This window comes from Salmo salar, chromosome ssa09, assembly GCF_905237065.1.
Source record: "Salmo salar chromosome ssa09, Ssal_v3.1, whole genome shotgun sequence".
NCBI lineage: Eukaryota > Metazoa > Chordata > Actinopteri > Salmoniformes > Salmonidae > Salmo > Salmo salar.
In genome coordinates, this window is record NC_059450.1 from 23,620,574 (window position 1) to 23,636,522 (window position 15,949).

A 15,949-nucleotide genomic window follows, 5' to 3' on the forward strand; every position below is an offset into this window, starting at 1 on the left:
CTCATCTTTCTTTTTCTCAGGTGGTTATAGCTGGTGCCTACTACCCCAACTACTTTGCCCAAGGGGAAATGGATGAAGAACTGGCCTCCAAAGAGCTGTCTGGCCATGATCCCAAAACAACAGTGCTGGTATGATGCCTTTACCACCTATCCCCGATTCATCAGATTCCTATACATGAACCGTGTTGTATCTAGTGAATGCTAGCCCACTGACAGGCTCTTTGACTGTTTGGTCTCAGGTGAGGAACCTGCCCCCCTATAGTTTCCTGTACTATAAGCAGCTGCAGTCCCTGTTCCGCCAGTGTGGCCAGGTCAAGTCCATAGCCTTTGATGGATCCAGGTAACAAACTAATGGCTGAAACCTTGACTAGATGTACCATAACTCATCATGTTACCTGTTTCATAGATAAATACTTCTTAGATGTTTTGACCTAAATGGTCTAACAGCATCCCAATAGTTCATTGGTAAGATGATGAACATTTGTTGTTTGTTCAGAGGGCATGTGGAGTTCTACCGGACGACTACCCGGGGGTCGGGGGTGCTCCCTGAGGTGTCACTGGCCCTCCTCCTGGCCCACCAGAGGCATCCTCTGGACCTGTTTGTGCACCCCAGTGACGAGGTGGAGGCCCGCGCTGGGAGCATGACCGTCTGCCACATGAGATACGCTCGGTAGAAACCCTATACATCCTTCTCACGCTAATAATACTCTGCTAGGAGCTGTAGTTTTAACCCTCTCGTATGCTACAAAATACAGTTTTCTGCATGGGTGAAGCATCTTAACCCAACTTCTCAAGATAAATGTGTTTTGCGGTCAGTTGATGTCTAGGTAATGCCAGCTCTGGCTCAGGGCCAGGTACCTCTTCAGGGGGGTGGAGGTGTCCTGTCAGTGGCTGTTTGGGGGGGAGTGGGCCCTGCAGCCACCCACAGGCTGCACCCCTCCACACTGGGCCTTGATGTAACCTGATGTGCTGGCACTATGGTTAACACTCCACAGCCATGACACAGCCTCTTAGAGGGGAGATTTAGGCCGAGCTAGACCCCCCCCCCCCCCCTTCCTCCTCACACACATTTAGAGACTGGGCAATCATGAGAGTGAGTTGGGTCAGTCTCATAGACTCACTCACTGATTCAATGAAGCAGCTCAGTGACTGACTTACACTTGCACTGTGTTCCCCCTTGGAGGGATCCTCCAGGTTTTTTTTGCATCACTCATTCTATCCAGTCCTGTGGTTTGCAGGGTGAATGTGGACTTCCAGGACAACTCAGTCTACCCAGTGGGGGTGCTGAGTAGTACCGTCGACCCAGACAAGCTGCCTTCCAACCCCATCTTCGTGGTCAACATCACAGAAGTTAGTCATCAGGCTGAAACTCCTTTTTCAGTCACATTTCTGGGAGTTATTTGTGTAAATGAGTAATGTGGTGAAGATTATATCTAGAGGAACTGAATTTAGGCGATCACATACCCTCCATGTTGGTTATGTACAGTCTACAGTGGAGGTGGTAACTGAGCATGCCCCCTTCATCTTGGCTCCCTAGGTGGTGGAGGTGGGCCACTTCTGGGGCTTCCAGGCAGGCGAGGCCAGCATGGAGAAGCAGCGCTATCTGACAGCTGAGATTAATTCTCGTGAGCTGTGTCCAGTTCTTGTCTCCCTCTACCCCAACCTACTGTGCCTGGCACCTTTCTCTGAGGGCGACGAGCAGGGCCTCTACTACCGTGCCAAGATCCTGCACGTCCGCGGCAGCTCTGTGGAGGTACAATCACATACTCGCCAAGCTTACTGGCACACACAATCACTCCCTTTCATACACTTAAATACAGGTTAATTATAGTTGCAGTTATAGTGGATGAACCATGTAAAGTATGTGTTTTGAATGTCCCAGGTGTTCTTTTTGGACTACGGAAACACCACCCTGGTGTCATGCAGCTGTCTGAGGGAGCTACCTGCTGATATCATGGCCCACCCATTGCAGGTACAGCTACAAAGTTTATATCGGCAACATACTGTGTTTTCCTGATCCACCCTATTTTGGCCACATCCTAACCAGATAACATTTGCCTGTATTCTGGTATGACTGTGTTCTGCCCTGTGTCCTCCTCAGGCCCAGGAGTTTCGTATCTCGGGGATGCATCCATCAGCCCAGTCCATGATCCTGGGGGACCAGTGGAGCAGCCCCGCACGCAACCGCTTCATAACACTGGTGAACGGCCGCTCACTCATCGTCTCCCTGTTCTCTATCCTGCATGGCGTCATGCACGTGGAGCTGCTCATCAACACTGACACGGTCACCTCCAGTGTGGCTGATATCATGATACAGGAGGGACACGCCATTAAGGCCGAAGAGAGCTTTGAGTCCAAGGTACCTTAAAAAACACCGACCAACTGCCATGTATCTTTTTGGAAAGTTGTGATAATGGGGAATTGTTCAATTGTGTTATTCCTGTAAGGCTTGGCTATAAACATATATCATTCAGTGTGTCCTAGCTGTCCAGCAGTAGAAACACAGAGGCTGTGGCCCTGACAGTGCTGTGTCATTGTGTGTCTTGCAGCAGAGCCACGAGGTGCTGGTTTCTCTGTATAAAGACTTGCAGGACGGAACCTTCACCCCCAATGCTACCAGCAGCTCCTGGAAGACCAACAAGGAGAAGGAGAAGCAGCTCATCGACAGCCTGCTCCAGTCCTTCTCCAAGACCAGCCGGTCCTTTTTGAAGAGCAAGGCAAGAAAACTGGCCAAACGGCTGACTCACATTTCATAGGTTGTGCTAAATAGACTACCTGTCTGGTTCAACCAGACGGTGTTAGTTCACCACAAGATGGCGTCATCGTCATTTTGGTCTACAGTGTATTAGTGGGCCAGGGCCACACCTTCCTGTCAGGAATTCCTAGGATACAATTGGTATCTGGTGATTTTTAAAAACATTTTTTATTATTATTATTATTATAATTTATTTTTTTAATGTATTTATTTGTTTCCTGTTGTTTAACACGTATAAGGGTCTTTCTATAAATAATGGGGCCAATGTGTAACATTGGGCAAAACATTTCTGAATGGTTTGAAACAACAACCAAAAAATATGGAGTTCCATACGTGTACTTAGAGGAATTAAAGTGAATATATGCAAATTGGCCCATATCTCCACCTATACAACAACATAGGACTATACATTCTTTAAGCAGGTTTCATATAGACATTGTATGTCAAATTCAAGGACTTTCAGGGACTTTGTCATTTTCAAGGACCTCAATGTTATACAATTGTATAATTTATATAGTTGTACATATAGGGCCTAATATAGAACCCATATGCACAAAAAGCTTATTTCTCTCAAATTTTGCGCACAAATTTGTTTACATCCCTTTATTGAGCATTTCTCCTTTGCCAAGATAATCCATCCAACTGACAGGTGTGGCATATCAAGAAGCTGATTTAAACAGCATGATCATTACACAGGTGCACCTTGTACTGGGGACAATAATGTGCCTTCTAAAATGTGCAGTTTTGTCACACAACACAATGCCACAGATGTCTCAAGTTTCTAGGGAGTGTGCAATTGGCAAGCTGACTGCAGGAATGTCCACCAGAGCTGTTGCCAGATAATTGAATGTTAATTTCTCTACCATAAGCCCCCTCCAATGTCGGCTTATAGATAATATGGCAGTACGTCCAACCGGCCTCAACCGCAGACCGTGTGTAACCACGCCAGCCCAGGACCTCCATCTGGCATCTTCACCTGCGGAATTGTCGGGGGGGCGGGGTGCTGAGGAGTATTTATGTCTGTAATAAAGCCCTTTTGTGGGGAAAAATGAATTGATTGACTGGGCCTGGCTCCCCATTGGGTGGGCCTATGCCCTCCCAGACCCACCCATGGCTGCGCCCCTGCCCAGTCATGTGAAATCCATATATTAGGGCCTAATGAATTCATTTAAATTGACTGATTTCCTTACATGAACTGTAACTCAGCCAAATCTTTGAAATAGTTGCATGTTGCATTCTATATTTTTGTTCAGTATATAATTCTAAAATGTGAGAATATTGTGGGCATTGTCTGACTAAATAGATTGGGTACATGCATGCCAATTTTTCTGGAGCTTATGTGGCCGCCACAGGTACGCATAATAAAGCCATGAATACTGGTAGCATTAATTTCACCATTTGAATAAATGCCATTTAATTGGAATAGCGTTGGGTGTCGCATAATAACCTATACTACACAACTTCGCACAGTAGACTGTGTCTAGTCCGAGGCACAAAAATATATGAACACTTTACCTTGATGCTTTCTCTGTTAAAACTAACGAGACGCTGCTGTAAATCAATCAGACAACCGATGCGCAACATCAATACGCTAGGGATATTAGATCCAACGTGGATCCAGGCACAACTGTCTTCACTGCCGTAACAAATGAGACAACAAAATATTCTGGACATTGCTCGCAAACACCTTTTTTGCAGTTTGGCCTGTTGGTGTGTGCGCGACGCAACATCACAACAGCTGTTTGTCACTTGACTCGCATTCGGAAAATTCCTTCCTGGATCAGATGAGGACGTGAAAATATCATGGCGTAACTGATCAGCTGGACACCAAATGCACATCCTAGTATTATGCATAGTTATTAAAGAACCATGTTAATGACAGTATTGATTTTGGTTTGAAGTATAAAAGTGACTATTTCAGTTAGAAGCATTCGATTTTGCTATCGTTTTTATTATTTTGGGTTTCTATGCCCATGAACTGTTTTCACACCGCATAACATAAGGAGACAGAATGTTACACTGCATTTCTGAGATCTATACAAAAAACTGTCCAACAGCTAGATCCAGGATTTGTACACTGTTCAAGTTCAATGTCTCATTTAATTGATTAATGCTTAATATATGATAACAACTTACAATACCATAAATGCAAAGACAGAAAAGTAATGTTTTACGTCACACGATGTTGGACAAGCCCATCTAGACGCCAACCATGATAGTGTTAAACACAGTTTTTAAATCAATTTGTCAATTTTATTGTGAAAAAGTAAGTACACCCTTTGGAAAGTGTTCTTTTTCTCTTTTTTACATATTTGAACACATGGATATTTTCAAAATTCCAACCACATTCATTGATAAAGGTAACCCAATTTAACACATCACACACAATGTTTTAATTTGAAAATGTTATGGAATTAAAATAAACATGCAATTGCCTTATGCAGAAAAAATGAGTACACCCTTACCTTTACCATCACCTAAAATTAGGATCCGGTGCACCAAAACAGGTGTAAATGATTAGGAAATCATTAGAGCACCTTGCAAGGGTCCAGCCTTCTATAAAGATTCGAAATGTTGTCTGGTTTGGTCTTTATTTTTTTGATTTAACCTTTTACTTAACTAGGCAAGTTGGATAGGAACAAATTCTTATTTACTGTGACGGCCTACCCCGGCTAAACCCTAACCAGGATGCCGCTGGGCCAATTGTGCGCTGCCTTAACCATATGGGTGTGTGGTAACACGTCATGCAAAGACCAAAATGCCTCAGAGGCCCTCCGAAGAAATATTATTGATGCCTGTGAGTCTGGGAGGGGTTACATCGTTCCACTGTCTGACGGATCATCCACAAATGGAGAAAATTCCAGACCACTGGCCATCAGGTCATCCCACCAAATTCATCCCAAGATCTGACCGAAACATGCTCATAGAAGTCTCTAAGAACCCCAGGGTAACATCAAGGGATCTACAGGCCTCTCTTGCCACAATCAATATCGAAGTGCATGAGTCAACTGTCAGAAAGAGACTGCACAAACTTGGCCTACGTGGGAGGTTAGGAAGGAAGAAGCCTCTGCTCTCAAAAAAAGAATATCAAGACAAGACTGATGTTTGCCAGACAACACCTGGGTAAAGACCAAAACTACTGGAACAATGTGCTCTGGACATATGAGTCAAAGGTGGAGTTTGGCCGCAATGCCAGGTGAAAATGAAACGGCCTTTGAACAGAAGAACCTCATACTGACTGTAAAGCATGGTGGCATTCTTTTTTGTGGCTGCTTTGCTGCCTGAGTGACAACTTGCCTTCATTTAGTCAACCATTAATTCAATATTGTACCAGAGAATTCTTGAGGAGAATGTGAGGCCATCTGTCAAGAAGCTGAACCAAACATGGATCTTGCAACAGGACAATGATCCATAACACACAAGCAAAGCTACAACGGAATGGTGCAAAAAGAAGAAATGGTTATGGAATAGCTGAGTCAAAGCCAAGATCTCAATCCTGTCAATGCTGTGGGGGGACTTGATACGGGCTGTGCATGCAAGAAATCCCTCCAACATCACACAGTTAAAGCAGTACTGTAAAGAAGAGTGGGAGAAAATAAAATCCTCCCAGTCGATATGAGACTGATAGGCAGTTACATGAAATGGCTACATTAAGATATTTCGCCAAAGGGGGCAAAACCAGCTATTGAAGCTAGGGGTGTACTTATTTTTCCGCACTATGGAATTGCATTTCTGTTCATTTTTGTTGTTGTTGCAAAGTATCATTTCAGTTTAATTTGTTATATTAGGTTACCTTTATCTTGCAATAGTGTTGAAGTGAAGATTACATATCCATCTGTCCAAATATTTACAAAAAAATTAAATATGAAAAAATATAATTTCCAAGGGGTGCACTTTTTCACATGACCGGAGCTATTATCCCCCTTATCTTAATGTAATGGGGGGGGGGTGTGCTGATACTCATCAACAGCTGTAACAAGGTTCAGTGTAGGAAATACTAACTGGCGTCCTAGTTTATAGAAAGACTCATAACATAAATGTGTATGAATGTTAGTGGCTACAGAATGCCCATTTGAGTGTTACTGCTGATTTGTAAGTAAGTGTTGCTGATGCTGTTCCCAACAGGTTCCTGTGCATGGCCCATCCAGCCCTCACAAAGTCAACTTCCACAGCTTTTGCAATGTCAGCCACTACAGGTTAGTCAGTGTCACCCAGATCAGGTTATAGTTTGGCCCACTTCTGGTGACACTATATCCCAGTGCTAATGTCAACTCCTTACAGGTCGGTGCGCATAGAAAAGGACAGCATCAACTCAGTGGCGTTGAATGACAGTCCTCAGGACAGCCATCAGAGGATGCTGGTGGCCGGCGTAGTGTCTGTCAATGCCACAGGTACAGTACTGGGAATGGGATGTGATCTGGGATGTAAGCACACTCCAGAACAGGGATATTCAACTCTTACCCTACGAGGTCCGGATCCTGATGGGTTTTATTTTCTGCCTGGTAATTAATTGCACCCACCTGGTGTCCCAGGTCTAAATCAGTCCCTGATTCGGGGGGGGGGAATGCAAGTGAACTGGCTTCATGGTCCACACTTGAGTTTGAGGGCTCTAGAATAAGGGTGAGACCCTACCAGACATTGACTTTGTTATAACAGTAAGATGCGTGTGTGTGCTGCTCTAGGCGCATGCATTCTACTGAAGGAGACTACGCTGATGCCTCACATCCACGGCCTGCCTGCCCTCATCACCATGCTCTTCAGCCCTGTCATAGAGCTACGGTCAGTCTGCTTGGAGATAGTATGCTCCTCACCACATTTACATTTGATCAAATTACCTATCAGAAAACTGTACCTTAAGGTCCTATAGGGAATGTGAAATGATTGGGGTTCTACCAAGCTAACGTGGAGTTGTTTTAAGATGATCATAACAAGGATAATTTAGCTATTTGATTTGGAATATTAGGATACCTGAAGGTATCCCCCCCAAAAAAAGAAATATATACACACACACACACACACACAGTGTAAGTCAGTTTGGATACACTTACTCATTCCAGGGTTTTTATTTTCTACATTTGTAGAATAATAGTGAACACATCAAAACTATGAAATAACACATGGAATCATGTAGTAACCAAAAATGTGTTAAACAAATCAAAATATATTTGAGATTCTTCAAAGTAGCCACCCTTTGCCTTAATGACAGCTTTGCACACTCTTGGCATTCTCTCAACCAACTTCATGAGGTAGTCACCTGGAATGCATTTCAATTAACAGTTGTGTGTTGTTAAAAGTTAATTTGTGGACTTTCTTTCCTTCTTAATGCGTTTGAGCCAATCAGTTGTGTTGTGACAAGGTAGGGGTGGTATACAGAAGATAGCCCTATTTAGTAAAATACCAAATCTATATTATAGCAAGAACAGCTCAAATAAGCAAAGAGAAACGACAGTCCATCATTACTTTAAGGCATGAAGGTCAGTCAATGCGGAAAATGTCGAAGTGCAGTAAACCATCAAGCGCTATGATGAAACTGGCTCTCATGAGGACCCCCACAGGAAAGGAAGACCCAGTTACCTCTGCTACAGAGGATACGTTCATTAGAGTTAACTGCACCTCAGATTACAGCCCAAATAAATGCTTCACAGAGTTCAAGTAACAAGACACATCTCAACATCAACTGTTCAGAGGAGACTGCATGAATCAGATATTCATGGTCGAATTAGTGCAAAGAAACCACTACTAAAGGACACCAATAATAAGAAGAGACTTGCTGGGCCAAGAAACGCGAGCAGTAGACATTAGACCGGTGGAATGGGAAATCATGTGATTAATTTTAAAACATGGTCGTTGTGAATGTTTCGAAGCCTAACACAATGAAATGAAAAGCTCTTTCTAAGGTGATGATTAATTCAAAATACATGCTCATATTAGAGCATATGAAAAAAAAACGGAGTTAATATTATGATTGCCGTTATACAATACATAGCCTACTGCATATTACTCATGGCAGAAAAACATTCAACAAAACTGATTTAAGATGTCTTTGGTACATAATTGGTCTAGCCTATACTCAAGTTAAACAAATTCAAGTGATTGCCTTTGAGTGTTGTCTGTTATTATGCATACTGGATGGACTGGTTACCTTATGCCAATGGTGGAAAAAGTACCCAATTGTCATACTTGAGTAAAAGGAAAGATATATCTTAATAGAAAACGACTCAATTGAAAGTCATCCAGTAAAATATTACTTAAGTCTAAAAGTATTTGGTTTTAAATATACTTAAGTATCAAAAGTAAAAGTATAAATCATTTCAAATTCCTTACATAAATTAAACCAGGTTTAAACCATTTTCTTGTTTTTTGCCAGGGGAACACTCCAACACTCAGACATCATTTACCAATGTAGCATGTGTGTTTAGTGAGTCTGCCAGATCAGAGGCAGTAGGGATGACCAGGGATGTTCTCTTGATACTTTTCGTTGTCAGGGAAAATGTACAAAGTACATTATTTCCTTACTATTGATATTTTTAACTTTACTACATTCCTAAAGTACAGATACCCCAAGTAGTACTTTAAAGTATTTTTACTTAAGTACTTTACACCACTGCTTTATGCTACTCTCCAAAATGTCTATCGTCGAATCTGGAAGAGAACGTATAGTCCTAGGCAACGCTGTTTGTTCATTGATTGTGCACGGCGGCTTACAGTTAGCCTACAATTATACTGAATTTTGATTTTCAAATAGCCAAGTAAAATATATATTTTTAATATTTTCATAATTAATTGGTTGACATTACCTTTTAGCTATACAGAATCTCACCACCTTGCGTTTCCATCTCATCTCTCCTTTATTTATTTAAATTGACAATAGTCTGATGGGTGAAAATATGATGACTTGATGAGAGAACAGCTGTGCAGCCTGAGGCATGGAATGGAGTGCAAGCTTTTTTTTTCTTCATCTTTCTCAAATCATCAATAGCCATGCAGCCCTTATGTTTTTATTGAAGACATTCTAAGGTTTATCATTCACAACTAAAGTTGCCAAATTACTCTAAATCTAGCATATAGGACCTGTTTCAAATGATACATTTTACGCTCAACATAACCACTTCATATGCGCACTCGCTCCGTAATGGAAAAAATATCCCTTTTATTTTATTCCGCTAAGTTATATTATTTTATAGGAATATAATTGTAAATAATGGCACGGGACTTAAAGGCATATCTTGTCAGCTAAATGAACACGCCTAAAGCCTATGGCATGGAGCATAGCCAGATAACATACAGTAGGCCAACTTTTATATTCTGTTTTTCATAACGTGTCTTTAGACATGGCTAAAATAAATAATGGATTTATTGTGATGGTGTATATTAAATTGATTTATTATACTTTTTTTTGGTAAACAGATGTTCCAAAGGCACGCATCAGCGGCTTGTATGCTTGGAGGCCTGGAGATACTAAACGTGTTTGTTAATTAAAGGTCAATTACCGTGAGACCAGCGGTCTTTTGCATGACAGTAACATGCTGACAAAATTTCATGACTGCACCTAACCTACCCAGACTAGGTTTGTGGGCGTCCTAGAGCAAAACGGGCATTTTCGTGAGAGACCCACCTTTACATAGAGGGGTCATATTAGTGGGCAGCCCAAACTGTTCGGACGCTACAGACAGAAGACGAGTCCCAAGACACTTGTGGCGGTCGTAGAGCAAAACGGAGAACACCATTGTGTTCGTGAGAGTCATCTTTCCATAAGAGGTTAAGTTAATATAAACTGTTTGGTAAACCATTCGGACACAACAGCTGTGTTCGTGAGAAGACCGATTTTTGGGATGTCTCATGGTCTGACAAACACGGCTCTAGCTCTGCCACCCTTCACTGCAGATGCGGAAGGGCGACATCGGTGGATAGAGACGCAGCCTCATGCGAAAAAAACCACATCTCTAGCTTAAACTGACAACTTTTATTTTTTCCTTATTATATTTCCACGCGGACTCTAGGGGGCTAAGTGACCCTAGGGGGTAAGTGATAACATAAATAATGTTGTAATATTCACTTCAAATCATGCATTAAGTTCTACAGGTCTGTAATGTAACCTTGCCTGTTCTCTGCAGCACCAATGAGGAGAGAACCAGCTACACTGGCGCCCTCTGTGGTCTGGGGTGGAACGTCCAGTCTCAGGAGGCTGTCCTACCTGAACATGACATAGAGCTCGCCTTTGATGTCAAATTCGATGTAGAGGACATCACAGAGGTAGCTAACACCCTTGTAGTTCCTGCATCAGTCCATTCAAATCAATATTTATCATAGAACATGAGATTCAACTTTCCACTCATAACCCTTGTGTTTTGTGTTGGATCAGATCAATGCGTTGCGTGGTGCCATCAACCGTCTGGTGTGTGAGGGGCCCAACGGTCCTCTGCACCTGGGGCCTGACAGGATCAACAGCCTGCAGGAGGACTGCCGCGAACGCCTCGTCAGGTTATTTACCAAGTCACCCCCCCGGGAAGACCTTGTTCCTGTGTACTATGAGGAACCAAATAAATGGAACCAGGTATGGTTTGAATTCATGGTGTAATGTTATTTTTCCCCACTTCAATCAACAGTCCTGATTTTATATAGAAAGCAAGGCCCATACTTAACTATAATTTCTAGTGTTTAAACAATTATATTGAGCGTGTATGTGTGACTATTTTGTGTGCATGGTGTTTGTGTACAGGTGGATCCCAGTCAGAAGATGGAGATTGTCCAGAAGGAAGATGGAAAGAACAAAGGTGTCCTGTTCCAGCTACACCCTGTCACACTGCTCAACATGTGAGGCCATTCTAAAGCAGCAACCAGAAGCACAGCATGCTGTTGTTTTCACCTTGACTACGCTTATTTATGTTTTACAAGATTTTCTTATGGAACCCTCAGGGAGGACATTCTCTTTTGATAATTGTGGTATATATTTGGATCATTTTTGCACATGGTCCAGCCATGCTTCTCATGTCCTGGGTTTTTCTTTTTATTCAGCTTTGCTATTGCTGTGTTAGATGTTTGGAAAGTATAACTACACTATAATTTTGGAATATAAATCATTGATATTCAAGGAATGGAACTCCTTTTCTTTTGTATAAATTAATCTGACTTAAAGTCAAGGTATGGTGCTAGCTTTAGTTCAGTGACCTAACAGCCAAGTTAAATTTGTCACCTCAGCATACACGCAACAGGAAAGGGCTTCTGTGCCAGAAGGTGTCTGTCTGTTCATAGAATGTTATTTCAAATCACTGTGGATATTTATCCAGTGTTGTATGCTCTCTGTACCATTACGAAACATAACATCTCGTATGTCCTAATATTTCTAACTCAAGACGAGACTGCCCTCGTCAACTTTTTTTTGTCTTGGACCCTATTTTTAGTAATGCATCTGAAAAATGATGACATTATACATCAAGGAACATTTATTTGTCTTCTGTAATTAAATACATAAGTAAGTGCAAATAGTTAGACCAGGGTCTAAGAACTACATTGAGTGTAGGTGAACAGTACAAAGTTGGACAGTTAATTCAAACAAGCTAAATATCATCAGATACTCCTTGTCTTCATAGTAGTTGAACAACAGTACCTAAAACATATTGTGTGTAGTTACATAGTTATGCAAAAAAACAAATACAATTACCACATCAAATTATTTTGTGCTTGAAAACACAAAGGAAATCATTTCGATATTTATATATATATTGACTATATATACTGAGAAGCCCCACCAGCTAACTCAGAAACATGAAGCAGTATTTAACATTGGCAGCAGAGCATTTCTGTAGGCATATCGCTTTTTTTGTGCCAAACCTTAGTTTGTTGTAAGCACTGAAGGAAAATAAAAACTAGTGTGAGAACTGCACGAAAGATACAAAATAATATTGACTCAAGGCTTGACTTCATGCGCTTAATAACAAGCAACACAAAATAAAAAATACATTTTCTTCCAAATTGTGTACTTGTCTACCTAGACATATCTTGAACATGGGTGATTTACTGTGTGTGTGTTAACCATTCTAGACAGTTTTGGGGGTCAAGGCTTCTCCAGTGGTTGGTTTTAGAGAACACCTTCTAGATGACATAGTACTACCCCCAGATAATGACAAGGCTATCCAACAATGATCAAGCTGTCTGCCACTGAGTCTGAGCTGGACTCCACTGTTAGCAAGATGCAGGTCTACTCTTCCTTTCGCTTGGCCCCAGGGATCTTCGCCTGGATCCTGTCGAGACAAAACATGGAGGTCACCACTCAGATACAGTGTTAAACTTTTCTAGTTTGTATCAATATGAACATCATTCCAATCTATTTTATAGTGGGATGTTCCAGGGACTAGTGTTTATTCTCGAGTAAAAAAGGTCATAACTACTACTCACTTCCCCACCACAGAGTTCACTTGGGTCCGTATTAGTCCCACATATTGGTCAATCTGTGCCTGAGGGTGAAGAGAGAAAAACAATTTGGATTGCTTTAAAAAAAAATCTTTATCCCATTACTCAACAATATCAAAGTAGACCTAATTAAACACAAGTCTTTCTATAAATCTAATGGGTAGAATAAACCTCTTCAGAATGGCATGACTGCCAGAGTTTATACTTCTCTGTAATACCAACTACCCCACCGAAGACATTCTTTAAAAAAAGTATACTCTGTCATAAGACTTTATATGGGCAAATAAAACTGAATTAAAAAGGAAAGTTTTAGATCTTCCTAAGTCTGAGGGTGGTTTTAACCTTCCAGACTTGGACTTGTATCAACTCACCACCCAGGGCTTTTACTTGTCACATATTGTTAAATGCACTAAAGAGTAACAATGGGTACATATTGAAGATGCACATTATTGTCGGCAAAATATTTTTGTGTGTATTTTCAAAGGATTAAGCGAAGAATATTAAACTTCATAGTTAACACTATAACAACAGGGAAGAAAATTAAATGTATTCTACAAGAACCAATATCACTCCCTAAAAACACAACCCTATGAAACAATCCTTGGATAGCTTTTCAGAATTAACAATTGGAACCTAGACTTAAAAATAACTGATATTCGCATAAAATGGAGGGAATGTTGGAACATAACTAACGAAATTACAGTTAACTAAACTGTATGCTTAATCCAGTATATGAATATAATATATACAATTTATTACACAAGACAAAATTCACAAATTCTACACAACAGCAGAGTCATGTCGTAAATGTAAAACTAACAATGACTATAACATTCCCAGAAGGCATGGATTATTAAATTCAAAAGTTATGGCCAGAGTTAGAAAGGTGGCTGTCAGAAGTATTACAATGTACATTTATTTACTTTTAATCCGTCTGCATATTTCAAGACATGGCATATGAGGGTGCAGTGAGATACCTGATGGGTTGGATGATACTTTTCTTGTCAATCCTTTTGAAAAACTGAACTGGAAATCAACCAATCCTCCATGGTTAACACAATGGAAAGGTCAAATGCTTTATTATCGAAATGTTTAAAGAGCCCGGGTGACAGAGAGAATCAAAATGGTACAGTTTGAGGACATATGGCGGAGAGTGTGCGGGCGCTGCAGATGGGCGTGTTAGTCTGGGCACGTGTGATGTTTGTATGACTATGTTTGTATGTGTTTTGTATTGTAAAAAAAAGTACATGTACAGTACATGTGTTCTAGAGAGTGAGGGGAAGTTCTTACCTGGTTTTTCTCATAGACAATGGGCATGCTGAACATGGACACCACGGCTGTAGGGGAAGAGAGTGAGCGCGTGTTGAAGCAGTTTGACCTGGAGTGTCCCCCTGGGAATATTCTCATGTACACATTGTGTCAACCAAGCCCCAGTTCAGAGACTTAACAAAAATATGAGATCACGTCTTCAGTTGTGAATGAATCCTTTGAACAAGGCCCATAATGAATTGACCTCTGGAATTTCATAATATGGATTTTTTTAGGATGCGACTAATCCTAATCTAGGAAATTGATTGTTTTTGCTCAAAAGGGCAGAACGATCAATAATCCACTGTGATACAGAATTGATACAGATTTCAGTAAAACTCTTACTGGTTCCATGTGATGAGGCCACCATCAGGCTGTCTGAGTTGCTCTTGTCAGGTCATGTTTCCCTGCTCCACAGCGTTTGTTCTCACTGTGTTGGGTTAACCATTGACTGACACTGGGGTACTGTGATGCTTGCTTATTACAGCCCACTCCCCTGATTATAGTACATACTCAGATTGGCTCTGTGATGGTGTAAATGGAGGTTTCAATATGATTCATTATATTACATTTTATAAAATGTTAGACAGCTGAGACAAAATACAGTATGAGCTGTATGTCAGGCTGAACATGGTGTGCAGTAGAGAGGTGCAGAGCTGAGTATAACAGCTACAGTAGCCAGTCGTAGAAGGATCCTCACCCAGAATAAGCAGAGTCAGGCCATTGAAGAGAGCACCCACGTAGGTCAGCAGCCACATCAGGACAGCAAACTGCAATCCAGGGTAAAAACATTTAACTATTGGCACTGCTTAAACAAACCCACCCCCACAATTTATGGTATGTGTATACGACGTTTGACTGAAGGTATGCCATAATAAAATGATTTGATGTTTTAAGTGTAACTTAATGTTTAACAGCAGGAATAGTACTGAGATGACATATGTTAAAGAGTGTAGTGTTGGTAAGATGGTTGTGTCCACCATGTCATTATTATTATTATTATTATGTTTTTTACCCCCAATTTTGTGATATCCAATTGCGATCCAATTACGATAACCGGCCGCCCTATAGGACTCCCCGTCACGGCCGGTTATGACACAGCCTGGGATCGAACCCGGGTCTGCAGTGACGCCTCAAGCACTGCGATGTAATGCCTTAGACCGCTGCGCCACTTGGGAGACAATGTCATTATTTTAAGCCCAGAGGTGAGAGTGAGGCTGACCTTCAGTGAGTCGATGAGGTCCTGGACCAGGAACAGCCTACGGAGCTCCTTCATACAGGTGTTGGAATAGAGCAGAGCCTTGTCAGCATATTTACCGATCTGATCCTGGGACAGAGAGATCTCCACCTCCAGATAAGATCTGTAGGGAAGAAGTTCAACAGACTATTAGTGTCCAGGCTAAAGTGGCATTGCAAAAAAAGATGAGTGAATGTTTAAATGTCAGATTATTTCATGTGCTGAGTAAACACAGATCCT

The 15,949-nt window shown here is 41.4% G+C and overlaps 2 protein-coding genes across 9 annotated transcripts in view; one reads left to right on the forward strand and one right to left on the reverse strand.

The window, feature by feature from the left end:
- Nucleotides 1-11,845, forward strand: part of tdrd9 (tudor domain containing 9) — a 31,039-nt gene extending 19,194 nt beyond the window's left edge. For 4 of the 5 annotated variants that reach the window (XM_014210746.2, XM_014210744.2, XM_045723506.1 and 1 more), the window contains 14 exons: nt 21-128; nt 239-339; nt 496-669; nt 1,223-1,349; nt 1,537-1,752; nt 1,882-1,971; nt 2,101-2,358; nt 2,549-2,716; nt 6,880-6,950; nt 7,036-7,145; nt 7,437-7,533; nt 10,869-11,007; nt 11,117-11,308; nt 11,474-11,845. In XM_014210746.2, the coding sequence (XP_014066221.2) occupies nt 21-128; nt 239-339; nt 496-669; nt 1,223-1,349; nt 1,537-1,752; nt 1,882-1,971; nt 2,101-2,358; nt 2,549-2,716; nt 6,880-6,950; nt 7,036-7,145; nt 7,437-7,533; nt 10,869-11,007; nt 11,117-11,308; nt 11,474-11,572 (1,950 nt within the window). In that variant the 3' untranslated portion in view covers nt 11,573-11,845. The remainder of the gene's footprint in view (nt 1-20; nt 129-238; nt 340-495; nt 670-1,222; nt 1,350-1,536; nt 1,753-1,881; nt 1,972-2,100; nt 2,359-2,548; nt 2,717-6,879; nt 6,951-7,035; nt 7,146-7,436; nt 7,534-10,868; nt 11,008-11,116; nt 11,309-11,473) is intronic. The other variant, XM_014210745.2, reaches the window with a different exon arrangement.
- Nucleotides 11,846-12,174: 329 nt separating this feature from the next.
- rtn1a (reticulon 1a) overlaps nt 12,175-15,949 on the reverse strand; it is a 52,905-nt gene continuing 49,130 nt past the window's right edge. For all 4 annotated transcript variants that reach the window (XM_014210748.2, XM_014210750.2, XM_014210751.2 and 1 more), the window contains 5 exons: nt 15,695-15,833; nt 15,173-15,242; nt 14,455-14,501; nt 13,150-13,208; nt 12,175-12,995 (listed from right to left, as the gene is read on the reverse strand). In XM_014210748.2, the coding sequence (XP_014066223.2) occupies nt 12,953-12,995; nt 13,150-13,208; nt 14,455-14,501; nt 15,173-15,242; nt 15,695-15,833 (358 nt within the window). In that variant the 3' untranslated portion in view covers nt 12,175-12,952. The remainder of the gene's footprint in view (nt 12,996-13,149; nt 13,209-14,454; nt 14,502-15,172; nt 15,243-15,694; nt 15,834-15,949) is intronic.